Source organism: Anarhichas minor, unplaced genomic scaffold (genome assembly GCF_050575085.1).
Source record: "Anarhichas minor isolate MPS153535 unplaced genomic scaffold, ASM5057508v1 ptg000029l, whole genome shotgun sequence".
Taxonomy (NCBI): Eukaryota; Metazoa; Chordata; class Actinopteri; order Perciformes; family Anarhichadidae; genus Anarhichas; species Anarhichas minor.
In genome coordinates, this window is record NW_027466475.1 from 1,001,793 (window position 1) to 1,024,082 (window position 22,290).

Below are 22,290 nucleotides of genomic sequence, written 5' to 3' on the forward strand. Positions count from 1 at the left end.
GTCAGTGCTAGCTAATCAAGCATTCATACTGTCTCCCAACGTTAATATTGACACTCGTTTTGAGTAAAAGTCCATATCATGAATATATATGGTTTAATGAGGATTTAAGTGCACGTGTGTGTGTGTGTGTGCGGACCTTCTTTATATTGTAAACACGGGTCAACATCCCGATGCCTCTGTCGTTGAGGATGGTGAGCTTTTCTGCCAGCTTCTGCTGGCTGGGCTGGATCACTCCGCGCGACATCTTCTCGTTAAATCTACCAATTCAATCCGAGAAGAAGAAGGAAAAAAATATCACAAATCTTCCTGCAGCCTCTGGTTTTAGTGATGGGAAGAAAGAAAGAAGGAAGCTGTGTGGTTTGTGCCGATGTTAGATTTCTCCCATGTTTCAGCAGCTTCCTGTACTCCACCCCACCGTCTCCCTGTGTTTCTATTTATTTTTTTATTTTTTCTCTCTCGGTCACAGGGATGATGAGGAGTTGTCCTGGTTTTCACAATGAGGCTGGCTCTTGTGGTGCGTTCAGGGGCCCTCGGTAATAGTACATTTCACTACCTTAAAATTAGTAAAACTGATTATAACAGATTATTATCAAATTGTGGTATTTATACTTTCACTTGAGTGAAATATATGAATACTTCTTCCACCACTGCTGATACGTCTGTATACTGTTCCTTTACTGATATACATATTGTGTATAAAGACTACTTATTCACTAATGTGAACTAATACATATTAAAACAAACTGCCCAAAAAAGCAGTGGTGGGAGAAATACTCAGATATTTTATTTAAATAGGAAGTATCCATACTATAGCGTAGAAATACTTTAAAATATACTTAAAATACCAAAAGTAAAAGAACTCATTATGCCAAATGGCCCATATTAGAATCACATACATATATATGTATATTATATTAAAATTATAATGATGGTGAAAATACTACAATATAAATACCATATTACTGTAAGGCTACTAGTGAGAACAATATAATATTAAGCTACTTTCAGTAATAACTGTGTCTTATGTTTGTTTGTGTTTTGTGTGAAACTTACAAATATATTTGCCAACTGTGTTTTTGTAAGGGATGCTTTTACGTCAAATTGCATATTTTGCTATCTGTTTTTAAATGTTATCGGCATTTCAAGTTAGCAAAAGTTGAATTATGCCAAAGTCTATTCTGCTAAACTAAAGTAGTATTTTTTTATTTATTTTTTTAAAGTAGTATAAATGACAGACACATCTATAGATATACAGAGAGAGGTGGGTTTGTTAGTAAATAAACAAAATTCACAGCATTATTAGCCACACCCTGAGCACAAATCCCAGTGCAGCAGTTCGCCCCATTTTTCTGTGAACCCTGAACGCATCACATTGTTGACGCAACTTCCGACTCAGCTGTCAGTTTTGTGTCAAAGCTTCAACGTGCTCGCTATACTCGCTGTGTAAAACACACGATTTATATAATACTTTAAATACTGCAGCTGCAATAAGCGATGATTTAACTTTCTGCGGGATTTTATTTTGTTGGTTGAACTCAGTGCATTTAGACCAGGTGGGTGGACGAAGCAGGAAATGGAAAAAGCTCCGTGATTTTGTTCTGAATCAGACATCATCTGCAGACACTATATACCTAAATGACTACATTTCACATTCAGTACATGGATTAACTGCTGAGAGTGAAAAAAGGCACCAAAAAGTTATGGTTACACACTTTTGGTCAGCTTATATATAATATTTTATATTTGTTATTGTGGATGTTTTACTTATTTAATATTCTTAACTGTTTTATTACTTATTTACTTATTTATAATACTTGTTTTTACTGTCTCTTGTTTGCACTAATCACTATCCTGCTGTAATCCTGTAAATTTCCCCGCTGCGGGACTAATAAAGGATTATCTTATCTTATTTTATGGTGTCATATTAACTATAACTGTAAATCCACTGACAAACTAACACAGTTAAAGGATACTATTCTTTAAAAAAAGATTGTTCCACTGAATAACTTCCCACCATTTGATTTACCTCTACACTACTGGATGTAAACAAATCATCTTCCTCTATTTAACCTACTAGTCTTCTGTTTGTTTTCAGCTGAGTCCTGTTTAAACCCCTGGTGTGATGCATTCGCTGTCTCGGGAGATCCAAGGCTTCTCCCAAGGCCGCCTGAAGAAACAGTGCACGCACGTCACCACTGTGATGGGCAGGAGGCTGCTGGAGAGGAGGGGTGATGGAGGAGAGGTAGAAGAGCTGGAGGAGGAAGGTGGATGTGGATTTGTCGAAGATAAAAGTCTGGACCTTCAAGTTGGTGTCGTCAGACCCTTCCTACTGCTGGGTAATATATACTAGTAATACTTCTACTACTACGAGTGCTAGAATACTATTGTTTTTAACATTTATTTACCATAGAGTCCTTAACCAGTATATTTCTACCATTATTTACACATTTAGTTATTGTTACTACTGCTGCTACACTCACTACATAACTACTACTATATTTACTACTATTACTCCTATCTACTACCACTGTTACAACCATTACCTGTATCTGCTGCAGCTACTACTACTTCTCCTGGATCCACAACTACTACTTTAAATAACCTGCTATTTCTACCACTGCTGCTAGCTTTGCAACTACTATTTCAACTAAAACTCCTATCACTGCAAATATTAGTACTACTACTACAAATATTAAGTAAAGTAAGTAGTTTATTTTTCAAATCATGCACCAAAAGGTGTCCACTATAGGCCTGTCACAATAACTACTTTTAGTGGATAATATTGGATACAATTCTCCCAGAATTAATTGCAATAAACAATATTATTCTCATTTTAAGACCATTTTATGCCACAGATATAATGAAAATACAACAGCGTAATGTTATAAGTACACTACGCCTTTTCAAAGAGCAATTCACTTTCAATGTATATTCAGACATTATAATTGGATATTGAAAAAAGAAAATATTAAGAAATCCTAAACGAATAAAACAAATCAAATAAAACCAAAAAACCAAAACAGTAAATAAAACATGTTGCTCTTACAATTACTGACTGTTACTAACTATACCAGCTTTTATTAGGGTAAAGAAAGATTACTTGAATAATGTAATCATGATTAAATAATATTTCAGTGGAAATACAAGTCCAAAAGTACCACTAGCTGCTACTAGTACTACCACACCACTATTTTCATAGTGTCTCAGTCACTTCAGTATTCCAGTCCTCTCATAATAAATAAATAAAACCCTAATAAGGAATAAATTAAAGTCATTCATTGTGACTTATGGGAGCTTGGTGACCTCCCTTTCAGCCGGACGACGCAGGTACCGGCACACGTCAGCATGTGTCCGTCCTGCTGAAGTGTCCTTGAGCCCGAAATTGAATCCCCTCACAGCTCTGTGGGGCCGTTCACTTCTGTAGCTCACGCCTGTGCCACGACCTCACTACAGGAGAATTTCTCTGCAGGGATCAATAGAATATTACATCTGTTGGGCTCAATAGAGGTGACTCTCTGCTGTACAGCGGGTCACTGCTAACAGCGTCACACTGTTCACGTAGCTGTTACAGGATCAGGCACCTTGTTGAACGTTTGACAGGTTGTCTCTGATGTTAAAATGCCTCTTTGTCATTGTGGGTTTCCGACACTTTGACAATGGAGATTTCATTACACTTGGCAGGTATATATACAGTATATATATATATACACATGTATATACTCTGTGCACCCTCAGCTCTCACTCTCCACAAGAACATTTTTGAATGAATACAAAATAAATAAAGATAACATGAAGAAAAGTCTTGTCCGAACCGAGAACAGAACATTTAAATACCTCATCTAAAAACTTAAATATCCCAAAACATTGAAATACAATTTTATTTATATTTATATGTATTTGTTGGACATGGCCGATACGTGATTCTAACATACAAGATAGATCAATGTAGAGACAGGCTTTTGTCGAGCAAGTAAAGTATATTTTTTATTTCTAAATATATAATTTAAAGAAACTTTTAAAAACATTTGCTATTCAACGTGACTGAGATCTGTCCTCCGTTGTGTGGCAGATTAAATTTGGGTCCCATGTCGCACTTGTATTTAAAAAATGCTGTAGAAATCCTGGCATTCCTGCATCTTTCCACAGATGTGTCAGTTTAAATCTGTTCCTCCTACACTGATGAAGCATATGGACCGGAGCTGGCTTATTTCCAAAGACACTCTATCCTTTGGATTTAGATTTACTTCTCAACGCCACGAATCTGGCATTATGTGAAAGTGGATTGGCCACCGCAAAGACTGCAAATATTGCTACTTTGAAGGCGAGTGAGCTGCTGCAGAGTATCCACTCTGTTTCCTGCCCATATGTCTCTTTCATGTAATTACCCAGCTCCTGCTACTCATGAAGAGCCATTGGACCAATTGAAAGAGACTGTTCCTCGTTCTGTTTTAACTGTCTCCTCCAATGATTATGTGCTCTTTCTCAGCCGAAACAGACGTCCAGGTCGGCTTTGCGTCACGTTTTTTCCTCCATTAGTCTCTGACCTGCGTCCTCTGCTGCATTTGTCATTCTCGCTGTTGTCATGAAAATCCTAAACTTCCTTTTCTGCAGCTGTAGATAGTATTGGATGTTTTTATTTCAGCAGCTTTTAAGCCGAGTGCTCCTCAACAAATCATATATATGCCCGTCTTTTTATTTCTGTAGCTGTAAGCCCTTTTAACGTTGGTTTCCGCTGACTGATATCTTTTCTCCCCGCTGTTTTCTGTTTTCCTACTTAACGATAAAGCTGCTGATATCCTGCAGCATTTGCTTTACACCCCTGAATTGACTGTTGTTTTTAACAACTCTGTATTCATGTGAGGTTTCATTGCTTTCTATGTAAGACACTGTTGTTTCTTGGCAGAACTGCTCAGATCCTTTACTGAAGTAAAAGAAACACCAAAGTTATAAATTATCCTTTACAAGTAAAAGTCCTGAATATAAAATGATACTCAAGTAAAAGTACAGAAGTATTGTCAACTAAATTTAATTAAAGTTTCAATACTTACTATGCAGAATACTTACTACTACTGGGTAGATAACTAAAGCTGTCACATAAAGGTAGTGGAATAAAAGTATAAAGTAGCATGAAGAGTAAATACTCATGTAAAGTACAAGTATGACAAAAAGTGTACTTTAGTACAGTAGAGTACATCCCTCCACTGTTCCCTTGTTTATATTATGAGGAATAAGGCTACAGGGATAAGAAATATTTCCATTATCCTTTGATTGTATTTCTGATTAAGCTTAATTGTCTATAAAAAGTAAAATAATACAGAAAAATCCCTTTTAAATGTCCCAAATATTAGGGGATATATACACAATCAAGTTTTTTTTTTTCAACCAACAGCCTGAAACCCCAAGATATTCAACTGAAAATTATTTAAAAAACAAACAAACATCTCTGTCTAAAATGTCATCGCTTCCTAATTCTATCCTTTTAGACATTCGTGTTAAATTGTCATAATTAGCAGCTTAAGTCTTGAGTCACGGTGACATTTATCCTCCCAACATCTCCAGGTGTTCATGAGATACGGGACACAAGTGAGGTCATAGTGACCGTTACCATTTCACTTCCAAAATCTCACCAGTCCATCCCTGAGTCCAGGTTGACGTTGGTGCCAAATTTGAAGAAATTGCCTTCATCCGTTGCCGAGATATCTTGTTCACGACAATGGGACACACACAATGCCTCCGGCTGTCTCCACACACAGACAGAAAAACAAATCATCACATTTTAGAAGCTGCAACCAGCCAACGTTCTGCACTTCTGTTTGATAAACGACTTAAAAGATGAATCAATGTTTACAGTTTTAACAAAACCAGCTGTATCATCATCATAACGCTGATAGAACTGTACAGCCGAATTAAGCGGAACATTTTGTTTCTCTCAAACGGAGATGCAGATAAAATATTCATGCAGCATTTGATCATTTTATAACCGAGCAATTAATGTCAGCCTGCAGGAAGCATTTTATTTAATTTTTTTAAATAGCTAAGCAGAGGCATGCCCTCTGGTCTGTTGTCTCCTCATCAAGTTGTTTCTGCCTTTTCCAGCCTCTCAGGATGCAGCCCACGACATTGACACCCTGCAGAGATATAAGGTCAGTACAGAGCGATCGATGGAGCGGCCGTGCCCTTGCCTTGTTGTGATCGTAGTGACATGAGATTAGAGGTGTGCGCGCCGTCCCCGCGGGGTCGGCAGCAGCCGGGCCGATAGCCAGAGGGGCCTCGGGACTCGGTGCAGTGACGGTTCAGCTCAGTAGAGGGAGTAAATGATTACAGTACGTCTTCACGTCACAGGAATGTGACTACTCCTCTCTGCAGTGGCCGCTCCCGGGCGCGAGCACAGATTGCTGGCTGTGCAGTCTCGGGATGATGAATTGGGGAGGTTACAAATACCTTTCGCTTCCTGTTTCTGGGATGAGAACCTTGACTGCCTGATAAACAAAAAAGCAGAAAATGGTTTTCTTCCTCAGATAGATATTGAAGCTCAGACACGGCAGTGGGCTCAAAAGGATGATTTAGAAAAGGATCTGTTCTTAGCAGTTTAATAAACATTCACTGGTGTCTCAATACAAAGACTTTAACATTGTGAGTCGAAGCGTTAGTTTGTGAATAAATCAAATCTCTATTCAAGACAGGAAAGTGATGAATCATTTTGAGTCTTGGTTTTATCCAGGCGGCAACCTGTGTCTTGCCGCCTGTGTCTTAAAACTTGCATTCTCTCTACTGACCACCAGGGGGCGACTCCTCTGGTTGTATAGAAGTCTATGAGAAAATGACTCTACTTCTCTCTTGATTTATTACCTCAGTAAACATTGTAAACATGAGTTTATGGTCTCAATCTCTAGTTTCAAGTCTTCTTCAATACAGCATGATGTTCATTTAGTAAATGATGCTCCATTTAGAGTCAAACAGACCATAAAGCAGAGTATGCTTTTCGGCGGGGCTACAAGGTGATTGACAGGTTGCTACCAGAGACATATCCAGCATCATTAGGTCACTCCTCCGCATTCCAAATATGGTAACTTCTGTTCATTGGCTGCAAAAAACAACAATGGGTGACGTCACGATGACTACGTCCACTTCTCATATAGTCTATGGCTTTATCATATGTGGGTTATAATAGAAGGTAGAGAAACCTGGTTGTTTATCTCCCTGTTCCAGTGATTCTAACACTGTCCAGGTGTCTGAGTTTGTCTTTGACTGCACATCCACCAAATCAGTTACCTCAACAGTTCAGATTTCTGGCTGCCTAAACTTTACTGCATTTGCCGCTCTGCTGGATTTAGCTTCTCCATCAACTCTTTAGTTATGGATGAAAAAAAAATGGTGCCATCTGCATAACAGAAGTCAGAAAATCACTTTTATTTCAGCAGGCGGACGCAAATTACATCATCCATCTAATTATTTTTGCTACATAACTCGATTTGAGAACGGACCTGCGAACATGGCAGAGGCAGAGAATGATCAGACCTGGATATGCTATATATCTAAGTATTTATAATGTTTTATGAGATTTTTAGGTTGTATTTTTTACGATGCATTATACAATAATAGCATTAATATAGCAGCAAATAACTATTATCTATGTAAAGATATAGAGGAGTAATGTCTACCTGAGCAGAGAATGAAGTCACTTTCCCTCTGTGTGTTGTTGTTTACCAGAGCTGCTCCTTGCTTTGTTGACATAGTCGGGCGTGTCTTTAGTGCACGTGAGCGTGCTCCGCTGGTTAGCTCACGGCTCTGCACTGCTCTCATGCGCCGGTTTAAGCTGTTAACGCCGTCCCAACCGTTAGCGTTGTCACGTTAGCGTAGCGCCCACCCTCCAGTTCCCCCTCAGGTTAACAACGTTAGCGCTGACAGCCGTAGCTTGCACTGTTAGCGCTGTAAGCTCCGTTAGCTGCGAGCCCCCCTGCTGAGCCGTCGCCATGTTGAGAGCCGTTAAGAGGCAATCAAAATGCTTTCCGATCCCGTTATTGCACCTTTAACATCTGGCCATGGACAACGGATGAAAATACTGTTTTTCTGGGGTCTGTTCATCGAAGAGAATATTCAAACTACTTATAATAAATTCATTATAAATGAATACATCAACATATAACCAGGATTTTCCAAAGCCCGATCATTAGTGCATGTAAACACACAAATTTAGTGATGAAATATACAATCCTGTGTTCGTATTAAAGGGAAAGGCAGCCATTATTCTATAATTCTATTGTCAACAAATCCCATGAAAAGACCAAGAAAACAACAACAATGTTAGTCTGTCTCTCAGTCGTTGGTTTCTACTGAAGACGTAAATGTTTTTAAACAACTCTATTATTACTTTTGGTCTTTTCATGGGATTTGTTGTCAATTAGAAACATCTGGAATATCTCTTTAACTTGTGAAAAAAGAGGATGTTAGATGTTACAAGCAGTGTAATAGCAGATGTAGAGGAGAGAAGTCAGTCCTCTGAGGTAAGCTAATTTAAGCGAGAGAAGACAGATACTGCAGAACCAATTGGAGCCATCTGTCTTCTTTCATGTCTGCCTCTTCATCTCTCTGCGTCGACCCTCGTCTTGCTCCGTCTTCCTGCCCTCTCGCTCAGTCAACGTTCAGGTTGCGTCATGTCATCAATATGGCTGACAGAATATATCTCTCGCCCAAGACAGTCTATTAGACTAGTCAATGCTCGGGGGGGTCATTTGGTGTCTCTTTCTCCCCTGTCAGGTGTCTTATGTGTTAAACGTGGCCTACGGAGTCACCAACCTGTTCCCAGATCAGTTGGTTTATAAGACGCTCCAGATCCTGGACCTCCCAGACACGGACATCACTTCGTATCTCGGGGAATGCAGCTCCTTCATAGATGGGGCACGAGAAAAGGTACACACATTCATGTACAATCAGACTTTACGAGTACAAGTCTCAGATTAAACATGTTTACTGCTTTAAAGAAATGTTTGACCTATAACTTCCCGTAGAACTATCACAGGTCATTTTTACACAAATGCAACGTATTATTGAGTGAGCTTCAGAGGTCAGGCTAGCTGTTCCCCCCTGTTTCCAGTCTTTGTGCTAAGCTAAGTTAGCTTCAGATTTACCACAAACACATGAAAGTGATCAATCTTCTCATCTCAATATTATGCGCAATATAACTTTTAAATGTATCTTATCTCTTATTCCTATTCTCTTTTTTGCACTGGTGTTTGTATTACTTCTTATATACTTTATCATATTTTGACTCTATTGTTTTATTTTCCGCTGGCACAAGAATCTCCTTCGGTATTAATAATATCTTATCATATCTTATCTCACTCTGCAAGAAAACAAATCAAACTATTTCTTTATTTGAGTCAAAATACAGAAGAATGATCAGTATTATCATCAAAATATAACTTAATTTAAAGTATTGGCCTCTTTCAGGTTTATGTGTTTATGTACCGTTATTAATAAACATTGATTATTAAACATGTTTCTGATAAATACCTTTTGATTCTCATTCTTTTTAAAACAGCATTTTAATGTAGTTTGTTGAGCTGGAACTCATTTTAAGTATTCTATATACTGTTGTGTATATTAACTACACAAAATAATATTCAATATACCCGCTATAGGTTTTTAAAATGTTAATATCTAGTAAACACAGCCAACAGATAAACATAGAGGAGTAAAAAGTATTTCTTCCTGAAATCTAGTGGAGGAGAGAAGTATAATGTGGTGTGAAATTGAAATAACCGAGCAAAGTACAAATACTTTAAACTTCTACTGAGTCATCTTTTATCACTGACAGATGCAGACACACACACACACACACACACACACACACACACTGTTTAATGGTTTTACCAGATTAAAAAATGCATTAAAATACGTTTATTTTCTCAGACGGCTCATGTAGCCTAAAAATGCCGTCTTTTATATCAGCCGGCTAATTTAACATGTCAGTGTGCACACACAGCTATTCTGCTTCCTCACTGCGACGCATTAACATACATCTGCAGCAGTCAGTTATCAGTAACTCAGCACAAAGGAGAGGCGGGTGGTCGGAATACCTAATAAAAGACCATGCTGGGGTCATTTAATGCAGAAAGTCAACATTTACGCTCACACTTTTTTCCCCCTTGGTCGCTTCCTGTGCAGCATGTAATACTTTTTAAGGGATTATTTCCAGGCAGAGCATTATTTCCTCTGTGTGTGTGTCTGGAGATTGACCGTAAGCAGAACATAATGTGATGTGAGCACTGATATGAAAACACTCAGCTCGAGCGCAATGAAATAACAGCAAAACAAGAAACTTCGACAAAACCAAATTAAGTCTCCGTGTTCGCTGTGATGGATTATCTTGCTCGGGCAATTTTCGGTTTGTTCTGCAGAAGTTTTCTGTTTTTTTTTCTAAAGGAAGGAAAACAAGAGCTGATATGTGACTGCAGACACCAGCACAAATAATATAAAGCAGCAGAGAAACCCTCTTTGATTGATAGAAACTTATTAAAGACCGATGTCATTCCTTCTCCCTGCGTGTCCTGCTTCATTTGATTGTATTTCACCCAGAGGAGCTGTGTGATTGGGTCACATTTTGAAATGAAAGTGGAGTGATAACCGGGATAACATGTCAATTACAGCAACCAAAAGCACAGCACGCGTGTGAAGCCACAGCTCATTTAAATATCCTGTCCCTCAGTGGGTATTAATTGACATATAAAATAAAAAAATAAAAAAGTGCCTCCGGTTTCTGTTCTGCGGCTCCCTCTCAGACAGAAGAGAGACTTTCGTTCTGTGATGGGAGGCTCCACGCTGAACAGAAGAGACAAATGTGTCAATATGCTGAGCTTCGGTTCTGAGCCGTGGGCCTGCACGCATTGTCTCAAGATGTGGCTGGAATTTTAAAAAATTCATTTCCAGACCGGCACTTTAGGCGGTAAAATAATTACATTAACATTAATATTAATCATACCGCAAATTTTTGACACGCAGAAAACCACTGACGCAGATTTATTCCGTCTGACTTTGCTCTACATGCGTCTGACTAATGCTGCTTTCAGAGGTGTTGGAAAGTCAGAAATTAAGGCCCTGTCCACATTACTCCGTTTTTACTCCGTATTTGCTACGTTTACGCTGAGCGCCCACACTACGCCGGAGTTTTGGAGCACCCTAAACGGAGGAATCTGAAAACTCCGCCGAGGTTGGAGGTGTTTGAGAACTCCGGGGTTGCGTTTGCGTGTGGACGGTGGGATACGGATGTGCTTAGAAAAAATTACGCCCACACCCGTGTTCGCTACTGGATTGGTTCTTGGCAACCATGACGTCTCCGTCCCTGATTCGTCACACTCACTATCACGTGACCCGTACCCGGAAGAAAACAAACTGGGCTACCAGCGATTCATTTCAACATGGATAACTAATTGCAAGCGTTGCTGCTAGCACAACAGCTACATGATGTTGCTGCTAACACAACAGCTAGCAGCAGCTAGCAGCTGTTGTGCAGTAAAAGTCTGCATTTCTGTGGAGGAAGCAGCTGTTATTGGAGTGATTAGCGAGCGGCGTGACCAGCATCAGCCCTATGGAGCAGCTCGTTGTTTTTAGATTCTAATGAGAAGACACGCTGCACTAACGTTTTACTTCTTCCGTTTGGTAGCCTTGAGAGACCTTAGTCTGTAAGTATGTCTTTATGAAGCATGAAAAGATGTACGTAGATATATTCTATTCGCGTGTTTAGTATAACATTTGTGTTGTATTAAATGCTAATCGCGGTTAGCATTTCTCCATTGGCGGTAATGTTAAAATTAGCTTAGAAGCTAGCTAGTCGGACATGATGTTCAGAGCTACTAGTGAGAAAAGACATCAACAACACGGAGGAAACGAGTGAGAGACGTGTGTTGACCACATTGATGGACCCATAATCTAGTAAATGTTTATGTGTAAGTGTTGATGTTAAAGTAAATTTGGAGAGAGAGATAGACCCGCAGCGCTGTAACTACATCTGAAAAATAAAACTTCTAAAACTTTCCACGAACTGTGTCTGTTTGAGTTTATAGAGGGAGATTTTAGAGGAAGATCTTAAGTATCAAATACAACCTTTCATTATTAAAGACTACTTTATTACTCTGTCGTATTTCTTTTTTTTTTAAACTAAGCAAGCAATCCACTTCCTGTTTACACCGTCACGCGCATGCCCAGTGTACGTTAATGGTCACGTGCTGTCCGCCTTCGAAGGCTGCCGTGTGGACGCAGATCAACTCGAGAATGATGCTGAAACTCCCGTGTGGACGGAGATCGTTTCTATTTGACAAATCTGCATCCAAGGAGAAACGGAGTAATGTGGACAGGGCCTAAGAGATGCCGTGAAATGACTCTTCAAGCTGATATTTCAACATGTTTCTCATTTTTAAAAAAAGGTGATTTTGGTTTTAACGCGCTGATGTTTTTAAGTATTACAGTCTGAAACTTCTGAAATATCTCCAATACAACAGAGCTGGATGTTTAAATGTCACTCTTTAAACAAATTGAATTCCATTTGCCTGTGTTGTATCGTGGCTTTGAGCAAAAATCACAGAGGTGCAGAGGAATATGTTTTAGTAACTCCAGCAAACAGAACAATCCATGTTTCTTAGATTCTTCTCAGACCACGTGACATGTGGCAGTTGTAACTAAAGACCAGTTCTCTTGTATATACTGTATATATATCGTCTCTGTTGTGTCACACTCTCTTTCTCTGTCCACAGGACGGAGTCGTGCTGGTCCACTGTAACGCGGGCGTATCACGCTCTACCTCCATCGTCATTGGCTACCTGATGTTGAGGGAGGGGCTGGCGTTTGACGATGCGTACAGTCAGGTGAAGATGGCGAGGCCCTCAATTCGCCCAAACCCCGGCTTCTACCAGCAACTACAGAGCTACAAACCTTAAAGCTGCATTCAAGCAGCAGAAACAAGCTTTACATACAACACATATATCATCATCATCGACCCTTTAAGATCATATGGTCAACTTATTTACTCATGCAAGTTCAATATTCACTCTCTTTTTTAGTTCCGTTTTTGGTCTCCACCAACTCCTGAAGGAATTATCTTGATCTTTAGCAGCTAAATGCTCCACTATGTTCACCAGCTAGTCTGAAACTGTGTTCATCTGCCGTTTAATGCTGAGCAGGAAGTGTACAGTTGGTTTTTAGAGGTTTTTTTTAACAACAGCTGTAAGAGAGAACCAAAACAGGAAAGTTGCAAAACCAAAACAATGAGCTAAAAGACGCTTAAAGGGGAACAGCAGATTTGGTGATAATTATTCGTGGTGGGTTGTCACAGTTGACACAGCGATCCATTGTCAATAAAACAATATTGATTAGTGTAGCTTTAAGGAACTATAAATGTATTCTTCAACTTCAAAAGAAGCCTTAAAAGATTTTTTTTTTAAAACACGCACAATTCAGTGTTAAAAAGCTGAAGGGCTTTTCTCTTACCTGTGATTTTATTTTGAAAATTGTCCTGATGTTTTCTGTTTTAATAATGAAAATGTCAATGGAACAATCTCATCAAAAATGGTTTGAATGTCTCGCTAAACATTAAATAATGTGATAAAGTATTCGCATTCAACGTAAGGTCAAAACTTCATTGGGTGCCATACGTATATTTGAGGTATTGCCCAATTTGTACGCATGTGTTGAGTGTCTCATTTGTCTAAAAACAGTACGTGAAAAACTGTGTTTTTATCCCGCAGTAAAAAAAGAAACTGATTTCCTATTTGATTTGTTCATTTTGGAGACACTTGTTTTCTTTGCAGTATAGATTGTGTTGTAATTAAAGACGTACCACTTTTTCCTGAGGTTCAACTTGATTTCTTTCTCAACTACACGAGCAGATACACTCTCAATTATAATGATTACCCTCACTGCTGCATTGTCTCTCTCAATTTCACAACTTTGCAGAGTTGATGCGCTAACCGCGCTCCCTTGAAATAATTAGCTCGTAATTAGCTTGTTAGATAATGGGGGCGAATCCATTTGGCTCACATGCTAATCAACATATACCGCTGGGACGAGCTCCTAACGCTGCAAACTCACAGCACACAAAGGTATCATTTCCTCATCTTCACTGTTTAAATGGAAATAAGTCTATAGGGCAGATGTGTGTTTGTTGTTCACCCAGCTGAGAGCATTTACTGATTGTTATTATACTCATAATTGTCCTGGGTGCTGGAGTTAACAGTCCAATCCATAGAAGAGGAAATATTCGGCACACTTAGCTGTGTTGAAAATGTGACCTAAATACATTAGCCCACGTTCTGGATTTGTAAGAAAGAAAATCTGAAAGTACATGCCCTGGATTTCACACTGCAATCTGCATTGTTACAGTGAAAGAAAATTAACATCACGTTTACTGCCCCAAAGCACAAAATGACCATAATTGAACTGCGGTTATGAATATTAATACTGACGGTGGGATTACTTCACCAGCTGCTGAGATTTGTCGGTTTTAAAAACTGTTTTCTCGCTGAAGTTTTAAATTAGAGTGTAAGAACACCTAAAGTAGCACTAAAGTCGGGAAATCAATTTGGTCTAGACTGGATTATGGATTATATCAACTTTATCTCTAGCACCACCATGAAGTTCACATCTGTGGTTTTGAGTGAAATGTTTCACCCAGGCGGCAACCTCCGGTTCTGAAAAGTGTCTTAAAGCTGCATTCTCTCTAATGTCCATCAGGGGGCGACTCCTCTGGTTGTATAGAAGTCTATGAGAAAATGACTCTACTTCTCTCTTGATTTATTACCTCAGTAAACATTGTAAACATGAGTTTATGGTCTCAATCTCTAGTTTCAAGTCTTCTTCAATACAGCATGATGTTCATTTAGTAAATTATGGTCCATTTAGAGCCAAACAGACCAAAAGTAGTAGAGTATGCTTTAGGGCGGGGCTTACTGTGATTGACAGGTCGCTACCACGGTGTCTCTGGTCTGGGAGTTGTCGTCTTAGAGCTTTAACCCTGTCACAGTGGGGGTTTTAGTTCATGGAAGTTAATAGTAAAAGTTTGGTCGCCTAAAAAGCATTCAGTACTTCATGTCACAAAAACAAGATGGCGAACTCAAGTCTTCAGAATATACAGTCTATGGTTTCACAACTATCAGATAGATGGCTATTAAAGTCTTCATGTTTCCCTCTGGACGAATTGTAATAACGTTGGTAATTATCACTTTTCATCCAGCCATCAGGTCAAATTATGAATTTGTTTATATTTTCAGCAAAACTAATATCAGCCCCACCAGCCTCAGCTCTGCTCTGTGTTTAGAGCTAAACTAAGATGGTGAACATGGTAAACAGTCTGCTAAACATCAGCATGTTAGTATTCGCATTGTGTGAATGTTTGCTTATACTCAAAGCAACGCTGCAAAGCCAAAGCATCAATCAACGGTGATGAGAATTGGCAGTGTATTACATGTATCATTTTCTGTTTGTGTTAAATGGTAAAGTATGCTAAAAAATGTGATAGGCTACAAACTGATTTTCTATACTTACTGCTAAAACAGTGTATACCATGAAGAGTAGCACGTAATATATACAGTTTATAATTACTACGCAGTATGGATTTGGGACACAGCTACAGGCGACAACTGTACGAGCATTATCATTATTGCATCCTGATGTATTACTTCTTCAAAAGAGACATTTGTGCTGCATTCTTGCTCTCATTTGGGAGCCTATTTGTCCCCTTTTTTTGAAAAATGCAGCTTGGCAGTTTGTGTCAGTCGCTCTTTTGCTCAGGGGAAGCGGAGAGGTGGAGGTTGGTTCTGTGCCAAAGACTTGGAGGAGGGGATAAGTTTTGCCAAATTGGTTGCAATTCCTACTAGTCCCATAAAGGTCATAGATTATTTAAGACGCCTTCAAACAGAGCCGGCCTCTGTCTGTCACTGTTAATAAGTAAATACTTGGAGCCCACGGCTTCGTTTTTCCCCCAATACATGCTCACTGCTGGCCGATGAATGCACAACTCTGCTTGTTATAGACTTAAATTGAAAAACAGGCAAATAAAATATTGAACCAGTGTGTAACTGATGGCGACAGTGCCAGTATGCAGGCTGTGACAGCACTTGAGTGTTGGCCTTTTCTTTGGTGCTGTTCAATGGTGTATCGCTGAAGAGTATCTGCTATGAAGCCAACTGGGTTCCCCCTGACATTTTTGTGACATTTTACCGTCTGGATGTGACGGCCCACAGTATGGCACAAGCTGTCCCATCTGCAGGGTCTCAAGGGGTCCGACCACCATCTCAGTCTGAGAATAAACTCGATGTGAGAATATTAACAGACAGCGAGAGGTGGGTTACATACAGGATGTTGAATAATTTCCCCTAAAGCAGCACAGTGTTATCTCGCCTGTTGGCTTTGATTAGATGTGATGAACTGCAGAAGCAAACAATGGAGGATAATAATAATGTAAATATTTCGCTTCTGTCTGCTTGCACAGTTTCTTATGTGCATTTCTTAACATTATGAGCGCATGTAAGCACGGCTGAGTGCATGCCATCTGCATTTAGAAAAGTGCACATTATCACATGTGAATCATACATGAGTGTTGTGTAAGAGGTATTTGATGAGGGGAAGTTCCTTTTACAGAGTATGTTTCTGCACACGTGTGTCAGCTTCCTGGTATTCTGTCCGTGCGTCCGTCCAAAGGTGACATTACTAAATATTTACACAATTAAATCGTGTCTTTCTTTGGATTTGTGAAAAACATAAAAATTATGAAACTGACAGCATCAATTTTGAGACGGCAAATATAGTGATGGGTGACAACACATGTTGTACATGTTGTATTACAAGTTTTCTGAAACTGTATGTTTAAATATACAAATAAAGGCATTATCTTATTGAATATGTGCTAATTTGCATACATTTCGGGAACATAAATCTGAAAAGCCAGGTTCAAAATTCTTGATTCATCTTGATGTAGTCAGAAGGTTTTACAGAGTGAAGTTAGGACATCTCTTTGTATCACTCCATAAATCAGAACATACCGTCAGAATTAATTTTCGGCATATTTTATTAATAAAATGTTACATAAATCAGGCTTTGAATGATATATGAACAAACCCCTCAGTAACATCCTTCAGAATATAGAGAGGAATGAAACTGTAACGTTTGGTGAATGTAAGAGCTGCTGAAGTGGAGATTTCTGGATCAGAGTCTGAGAACAAACTCATTTAGAGAAAATGGCCTTTAAAGAGATGTTTTGTAAAATTACAGACATTTTGAAGACTCTACAGGTGAATAGGGTAAAAAATGAACTAATAGATATCACCATGAAACTTCACCAGTTGATTAATTACATTTAGCCAATTATCTTCTGTGAAATGTTATGTTTAAATATGCAAACTAAGGCTAAGAGAAATCGACTGAAGCAAATAGACAAAGTAGTAAAATAAAACAGTTAAATGTGTATTTTGGATGTTTTCTTTCCTGTAGTCTGAAAGAAGACAAGTTATGGAAGCAAAATGCAAAAAGTGCATGAAAAACAACGTTTTTGCCTAAAATGTCTGTTGATAATTTGTCATCCATCTGTGGCTACACTTCCACAACCATCCACTCCTAAACTGTTTAATACATCTGCTCACCAAGGAACTGCAATAAAACATTTGTGTTTTTCCTCCACATTAATGTGTAGATAAGGGAACATTAGCATTAATTCTGTTGTTGTTTTTCCCGCGGGTGTGATATGTTATTAAATAAACCAGGCATTCATCTAACACACGATATTATTACAGTACAGATTTCCCAGATTTCCCTCTTATCTTCCCAACATGTATATCCGTGTGCCCCTTTATCTTGCTATTGCATTGTATATCCACACAGAACTTATGTACAGTAAGCGTTCAGAAGAGGAAACTATACTGTACGTGTACATGTATATTTTCCCCTGGTGTCCCACCCTGTGTGGTTTATTTATGACAAATAAAAACAAACTGATTCATACATACAGTATAAACTAATGCATAAAGCACCAGAAGAATTGACCGGGGAGTATAAAGTTAGATTTGTATTCATGTAAAATTAATCTGGTGGAGCCGATGGGAGGGCTTTAAGCTTATTGCAGTGTTGGATCATGGTACCGAAAGTAGAAGGAAATTCATCAGATAAGCCTCTTACTGTGTACTTTATTTTCTCAAAGCTCAACAACAATATTCGGTCACTAAACCAGAGAGAGGCTCTGGGGGGGGGGGGGGGGAGGGAGTTTTTTTGACAATTTCCTGTTGAGGAAATTCCTCCTCGAAGCCAACACAGATGCAAATGTCGTAATTCAGAGTGATTCAGTGGGAAACACATCAAAGGGTTTGTTTTGTTTCTTTCTGAATGGAATCTCAGTGTAACACCTTCAGGTCTACATGCAGCGGGTGTTTGAGATGGAGATTTAAGAATGGAGGCGTAATATGTGTGCGCTTTCTGCTGGGCCACCAGAAATCAACCGTGGTTGGATGATATAATAATAGTAAAAACAAACCTACAATTAATGTCTGTGCACTTTAACAGAAAGAGTGTTTGTGCAGTGAAGCGTTGCAGGTCGTCCTCCTTGCTAAGGGTTGTTGGGTCCACTTTTACTTAACGAGGTCCGGCAGTGATGTGCAATCACCAAGAGGCACGTGCACATTAAGATTTTATCTTTTTGCGGAACAATCTGCATGAAGATAATTTTAAAAATAGACACAGTACACACGGCTGGCTTTAGCCACAGATGGTCTTCTTCAGGTAAAAGTGAGGACACCTATATACACACAGCTATCTGTGAATTGAATAATTGATGATACGTACATGAGGACAATCTCTCAATTACTGTGTGATCCCACCATCAACACTACATTAAAAGTAGAGAAATTAAACACACAGGAATTTAATTAACCAAACCTGAAACTTTCTGGTGTTAAGTTCATCTGATCATCTGTTCATCTGTTTTTTAACTTTGCAAACCGTATTGATATTATTAATTTAGGATTTATTCAGATTTCTCCAGCATTTAATATTGCAGGTTTTTGTCATTAAGCTCAGAAAGTCTTCATGTGAAATTGCTTCTCTTTATCTCTGGATGTGGCTTGTATGAACTCAAAGCCTTTGTGGTTGTAGCTGTGAGCAAAGACACGCTGTGCTTAAATTAGCAAATAAATCAAGAGCAAACAGGCCAGAAGAAAACATATTAGAAAAGCACCCTATCTTCAAACAGGCCAGAAGAAAACATATTAGAAAAGCACCCTATCTTCCAAAATGAACAACAAAGACATTGTTAGTAACTGCCCTTTAGAACGACGCATGACAGCAGAATGACATCATTCATGTTTGCCTTCCAAAGTCGTATTTCGTGATGATGATGATGATGGTTCAAGTTTGTTTAGGTCGATTACTTTTAGGGAAACATCGTGGTTTGAGTTAAAATGACTACTTTGCTAAGTTTAAGGGACATTTTGTCTTCATGGTTAAAATAATAAACACGTGGTTAAAAGAAACCAATGTTGACTGTCAGTCTCCCTCTCCACTTTCTCTCCATCTAATAACATCATCTGACTTCCTGAAGCGATTGATTATGACTTGGGGGGGCAGTCTTCAGGAGAGGGAGAAGTGAGTAATTTGTTGGAAGGCCTTAAACAATATGACCAAAGTGTTTGACTTTAAAGGCGACATATCGGGACAAACTCACTTGTTCTGTGCTTGTGTACGTGTATCTGGTATCTGGAGAAGACTACCAATACACATGAAAATAAGACATCCTGGTCAGTTCGTATGTGGGGTGCCGAGAGTTGTGAAACGTTTTGGGGCCAGGGACCCCTTACAGGGGAGACAATCAAGGACCCCGTCATAATCAAAACACTGATTAAGGTATATATTTATTATATGCATGTATTTGTATTCTTAGATGCCATTGGAGCGAATAGTATTCTAAAACCTTTAAACCTAAATACTTCAGACCTTGTTGAGAATGATAAACAGAAACACAATTTAATGTGAATCATGTAAATATACCATTTTGTTTTGCCCTGATGTTTCGGGCTTTTTGTCGTCAGATGTCACTTTAGCTTGGTTGACTTCATTGCTTCGTTTGCTGGCACCTGAACACACTTGACACACGTTGGTCTCCCGTCGCTGTTCTTAATAGATCCAAACTCAAACTATCGGCATATTTTCTCAATTTACCTAGTTTGCGCGAAGCGTCACTTGACGCAGGCTTGTCTCATCCAGCATTCGTAAAGCAATAGGCCTTAATTTGTAGATATCCCACAAAATGTTTTTGTATGTTATCCACGTAATCGTGAACGAGGAAGTACAAAGACCACAAAAGCCCACACAAAGCGGACAGCAGGGGAGGTGGATGAGTCCAACAAACTCCGTTCTTTCAGCAATGAGATCGCTGTTTGTTCCCCACGTTTCTTATCACGTAACTTCAGAAACGTCCCTTCTGTAGTTATCTTGACCCAAACTAAGATCTTTTCCTAAACCTAAGTTGTTTTGTTGCCTAAACCTAAAACTGTTGTTTCCTGTGAAGATGGATGTTTATTTTGAAAAGATTGTATGAATGTAACGACTGGAAATTGACACGTGTTGCTGGCTTTCATATGAAAACGCATGAAAAATGAGGAGTACCTTTTGGTAAGATTTTATACAAACTGTTGTATGCTTAACGATGTGGACTTATTAGTCATGCTCGCTAGCTAGCTAACTGGCTAATAAGCCAAGCTAAGCAGCAGCAGGAACAGTTTGTTGCACCCCTGGGGGTCCCCGAACCTCACTTTGAGAATCACTGCTTTAAGGTGTGAAGACTTGCTTTATTTCTTGTTGTTGTCATGTACACAATTAAGATCCAAATGTTTTGTTTTGCTTGTTCTGAATTTTGAGTAGCCAATAAGATGGAACGAGCACATGAGCTTTAATAAATTCTATACAAGGCACACATCCATAATTCATCTGTATTGCTTATTTTAGTGGGGAATTTGGAAATAGAGAAAAGTCCTCAATGCCTGAAAACACACCTTCAAGATACACTGCGAGTCTTTTAATATTCAGACATCCAAACTTTTCTGCAAGGGAAAGTTCAATCCAGTTTTGCTGGAATAAACTTATGATTGTTCTGATTAAATCAGAGCGCTCAGATCAACATTTCCAGAAGAGAAATATAGCGACCAAACTGGATTACATGCTGAGGCAGGATTGATAAGAAGGAGATAAGAGAATATTAGATGTGTACGGAGCTAAATAAGGATGAAAAAAAACAAAAGAGAAACCTCCTTTTCTTGGAGAAATTTGCTTCCAATTCCTGCGTTTTCATCCTCAGAGGACAAAAAGCTGCAGGGCAATGATATAAATACATAAACTAAGGTAGAACAACTCGTCACATTTAGCTTTTGAGCTGAAAAGTAAATCGTCTGGAATACTTGACTCACCCAAAATGTCCTCTCTAGTTTAGGGACCTGGAGACTTTATTTCTTACCATCTTGATATTTTTGATTCTCTGTGAGTCAGCGTTTTACTGGCGCAGAGCCGACACAGTGTCTCCCCTCTACTTACTGGCCTCCTGCAGAGAACGTATTATTTTATTAGTTTTTAAAAGCATTACATGTTGCTTTATATCTCCGGAGCTCCGCTTAGATCTGCTGCTGAACACAGTGACCTGAACTACAGAAGCTCCTCCGGCTCTGCTCCGATCTTTTATCACGACGAATCTGTCTCAATCAGTCGGTCAGATACCACATTATTCAAACTACTTTGAGTATAACATATAAAACTTGATTTCAGAATGATGAGCAGTTGCCTTTTGCAGAGTTACTTCCAGGTTCCTCTTTGACATACTGATCTTTTTATATGAAAATGCAGCTTTTCTATTGCGATGCATGATTGTAATGGACGTTTTCTTTTGTTCCCTCTGTCTCTCTTCACATTCACGTCAAAGCATTTAGCTGAGATAATTGGGTTACCGCTGGGTATTTCCTTGCAAACCACTTGTGTTGCTTGTAGAGGTGGAAATTACAAATCACTTTGCCGATTTTGGAATTGTTTCCCTTCGGTTCGGTTCAAAGATTAGGAGTCACTGGTTATGTGCTTTGTTTCTCAGCCAAGCGTCTCAATTCATAATGTTTGATTCTGACTGACTGAGTATGTTCAATCTGTGGCTCGAGCTGTTACGTCGACTCACAGCTCAGCGGGAACCTATTTGAACACAGAGTTATCTCATCATGGTCTTATGTGGATCAGGTTCATGTGGTCACAGCTGAGCTGACAACAGTGATTCCAGAGTGAGAA

The 22,290-nt window shown here is 39.0% G+C and overlaps 2 protein-coding genes across 14 annotated transcripts in view; one reads left to right on the plus strand and one right to left on the minus strand.

Moving 5' to 3' along the window:
• nckap1 (NCK-associated protein 1) overlaps window positions 1-515 on the minus strand; it is a 26,142-nt gene extending 25,627 nt beyond the window's left edge. For 9 of the 11 annotated variants that reach the window (XM_076104215.1, XM_076104213.1, XM_076104211.1 and 6 more), the window contains exon 1: window positions 137-515. In XM_076104215.1, coding sequence (XP_075960330.1) covers window positions 137-244 — 108 coding nt within the window. In that variant the 5' untranslated portion in view covers window positions 245-515. The remainder of the gene's footprint in view (window positions 1-136) is intronic. The other 2 variants (XM_076104218.1, XM_076104217.1) reach the window with 1 other exon arrangement.
• The window catches only part of LOC142964085 (dual specificity protein phosphatase 19-like), a 15,797-nt gene extending 1,957 nt beyond the window's left edge, over window positions 1-13,840 (plus strand). Inside the window, exons 2-6 of one of the 3 annotated variants that reach the window (XM_076104222.1) lie at window positions 467-533; window positions 2,096-2,336; window positions 6,097-6,143; window positions 8,758-8,910; window positions 12,750-13,840. In XM_076104222.1, the coding sequence (XP_075960337.1) occupies window positions 2,123-2,336; window positions 6,097-6,143; window positions 8,758-8,910; window positions 12,750-12,932 (597 nt within the window). In that variant the 5' untranslated portion in view covers window positions 467-533; window positions 2,096-2,122 and the 3' untranslated portion in view covers window positions 12,933-13,840. Of the gene's footprint in view, window positions 1-466; window positions 534-1,385; window positions 1,554-2,095; window positions 2,337-6,096; window positions 6,144-8,757; window positions 8,911-12,749 lie in introns of those variants that run through there. The other 2 variants (XM_076104221.1, XM_076104220.1) reach the window with 2 other exon arrangements.
• Window positions 13,841-22,290: the final 8,450 nt, after the last annotated feature.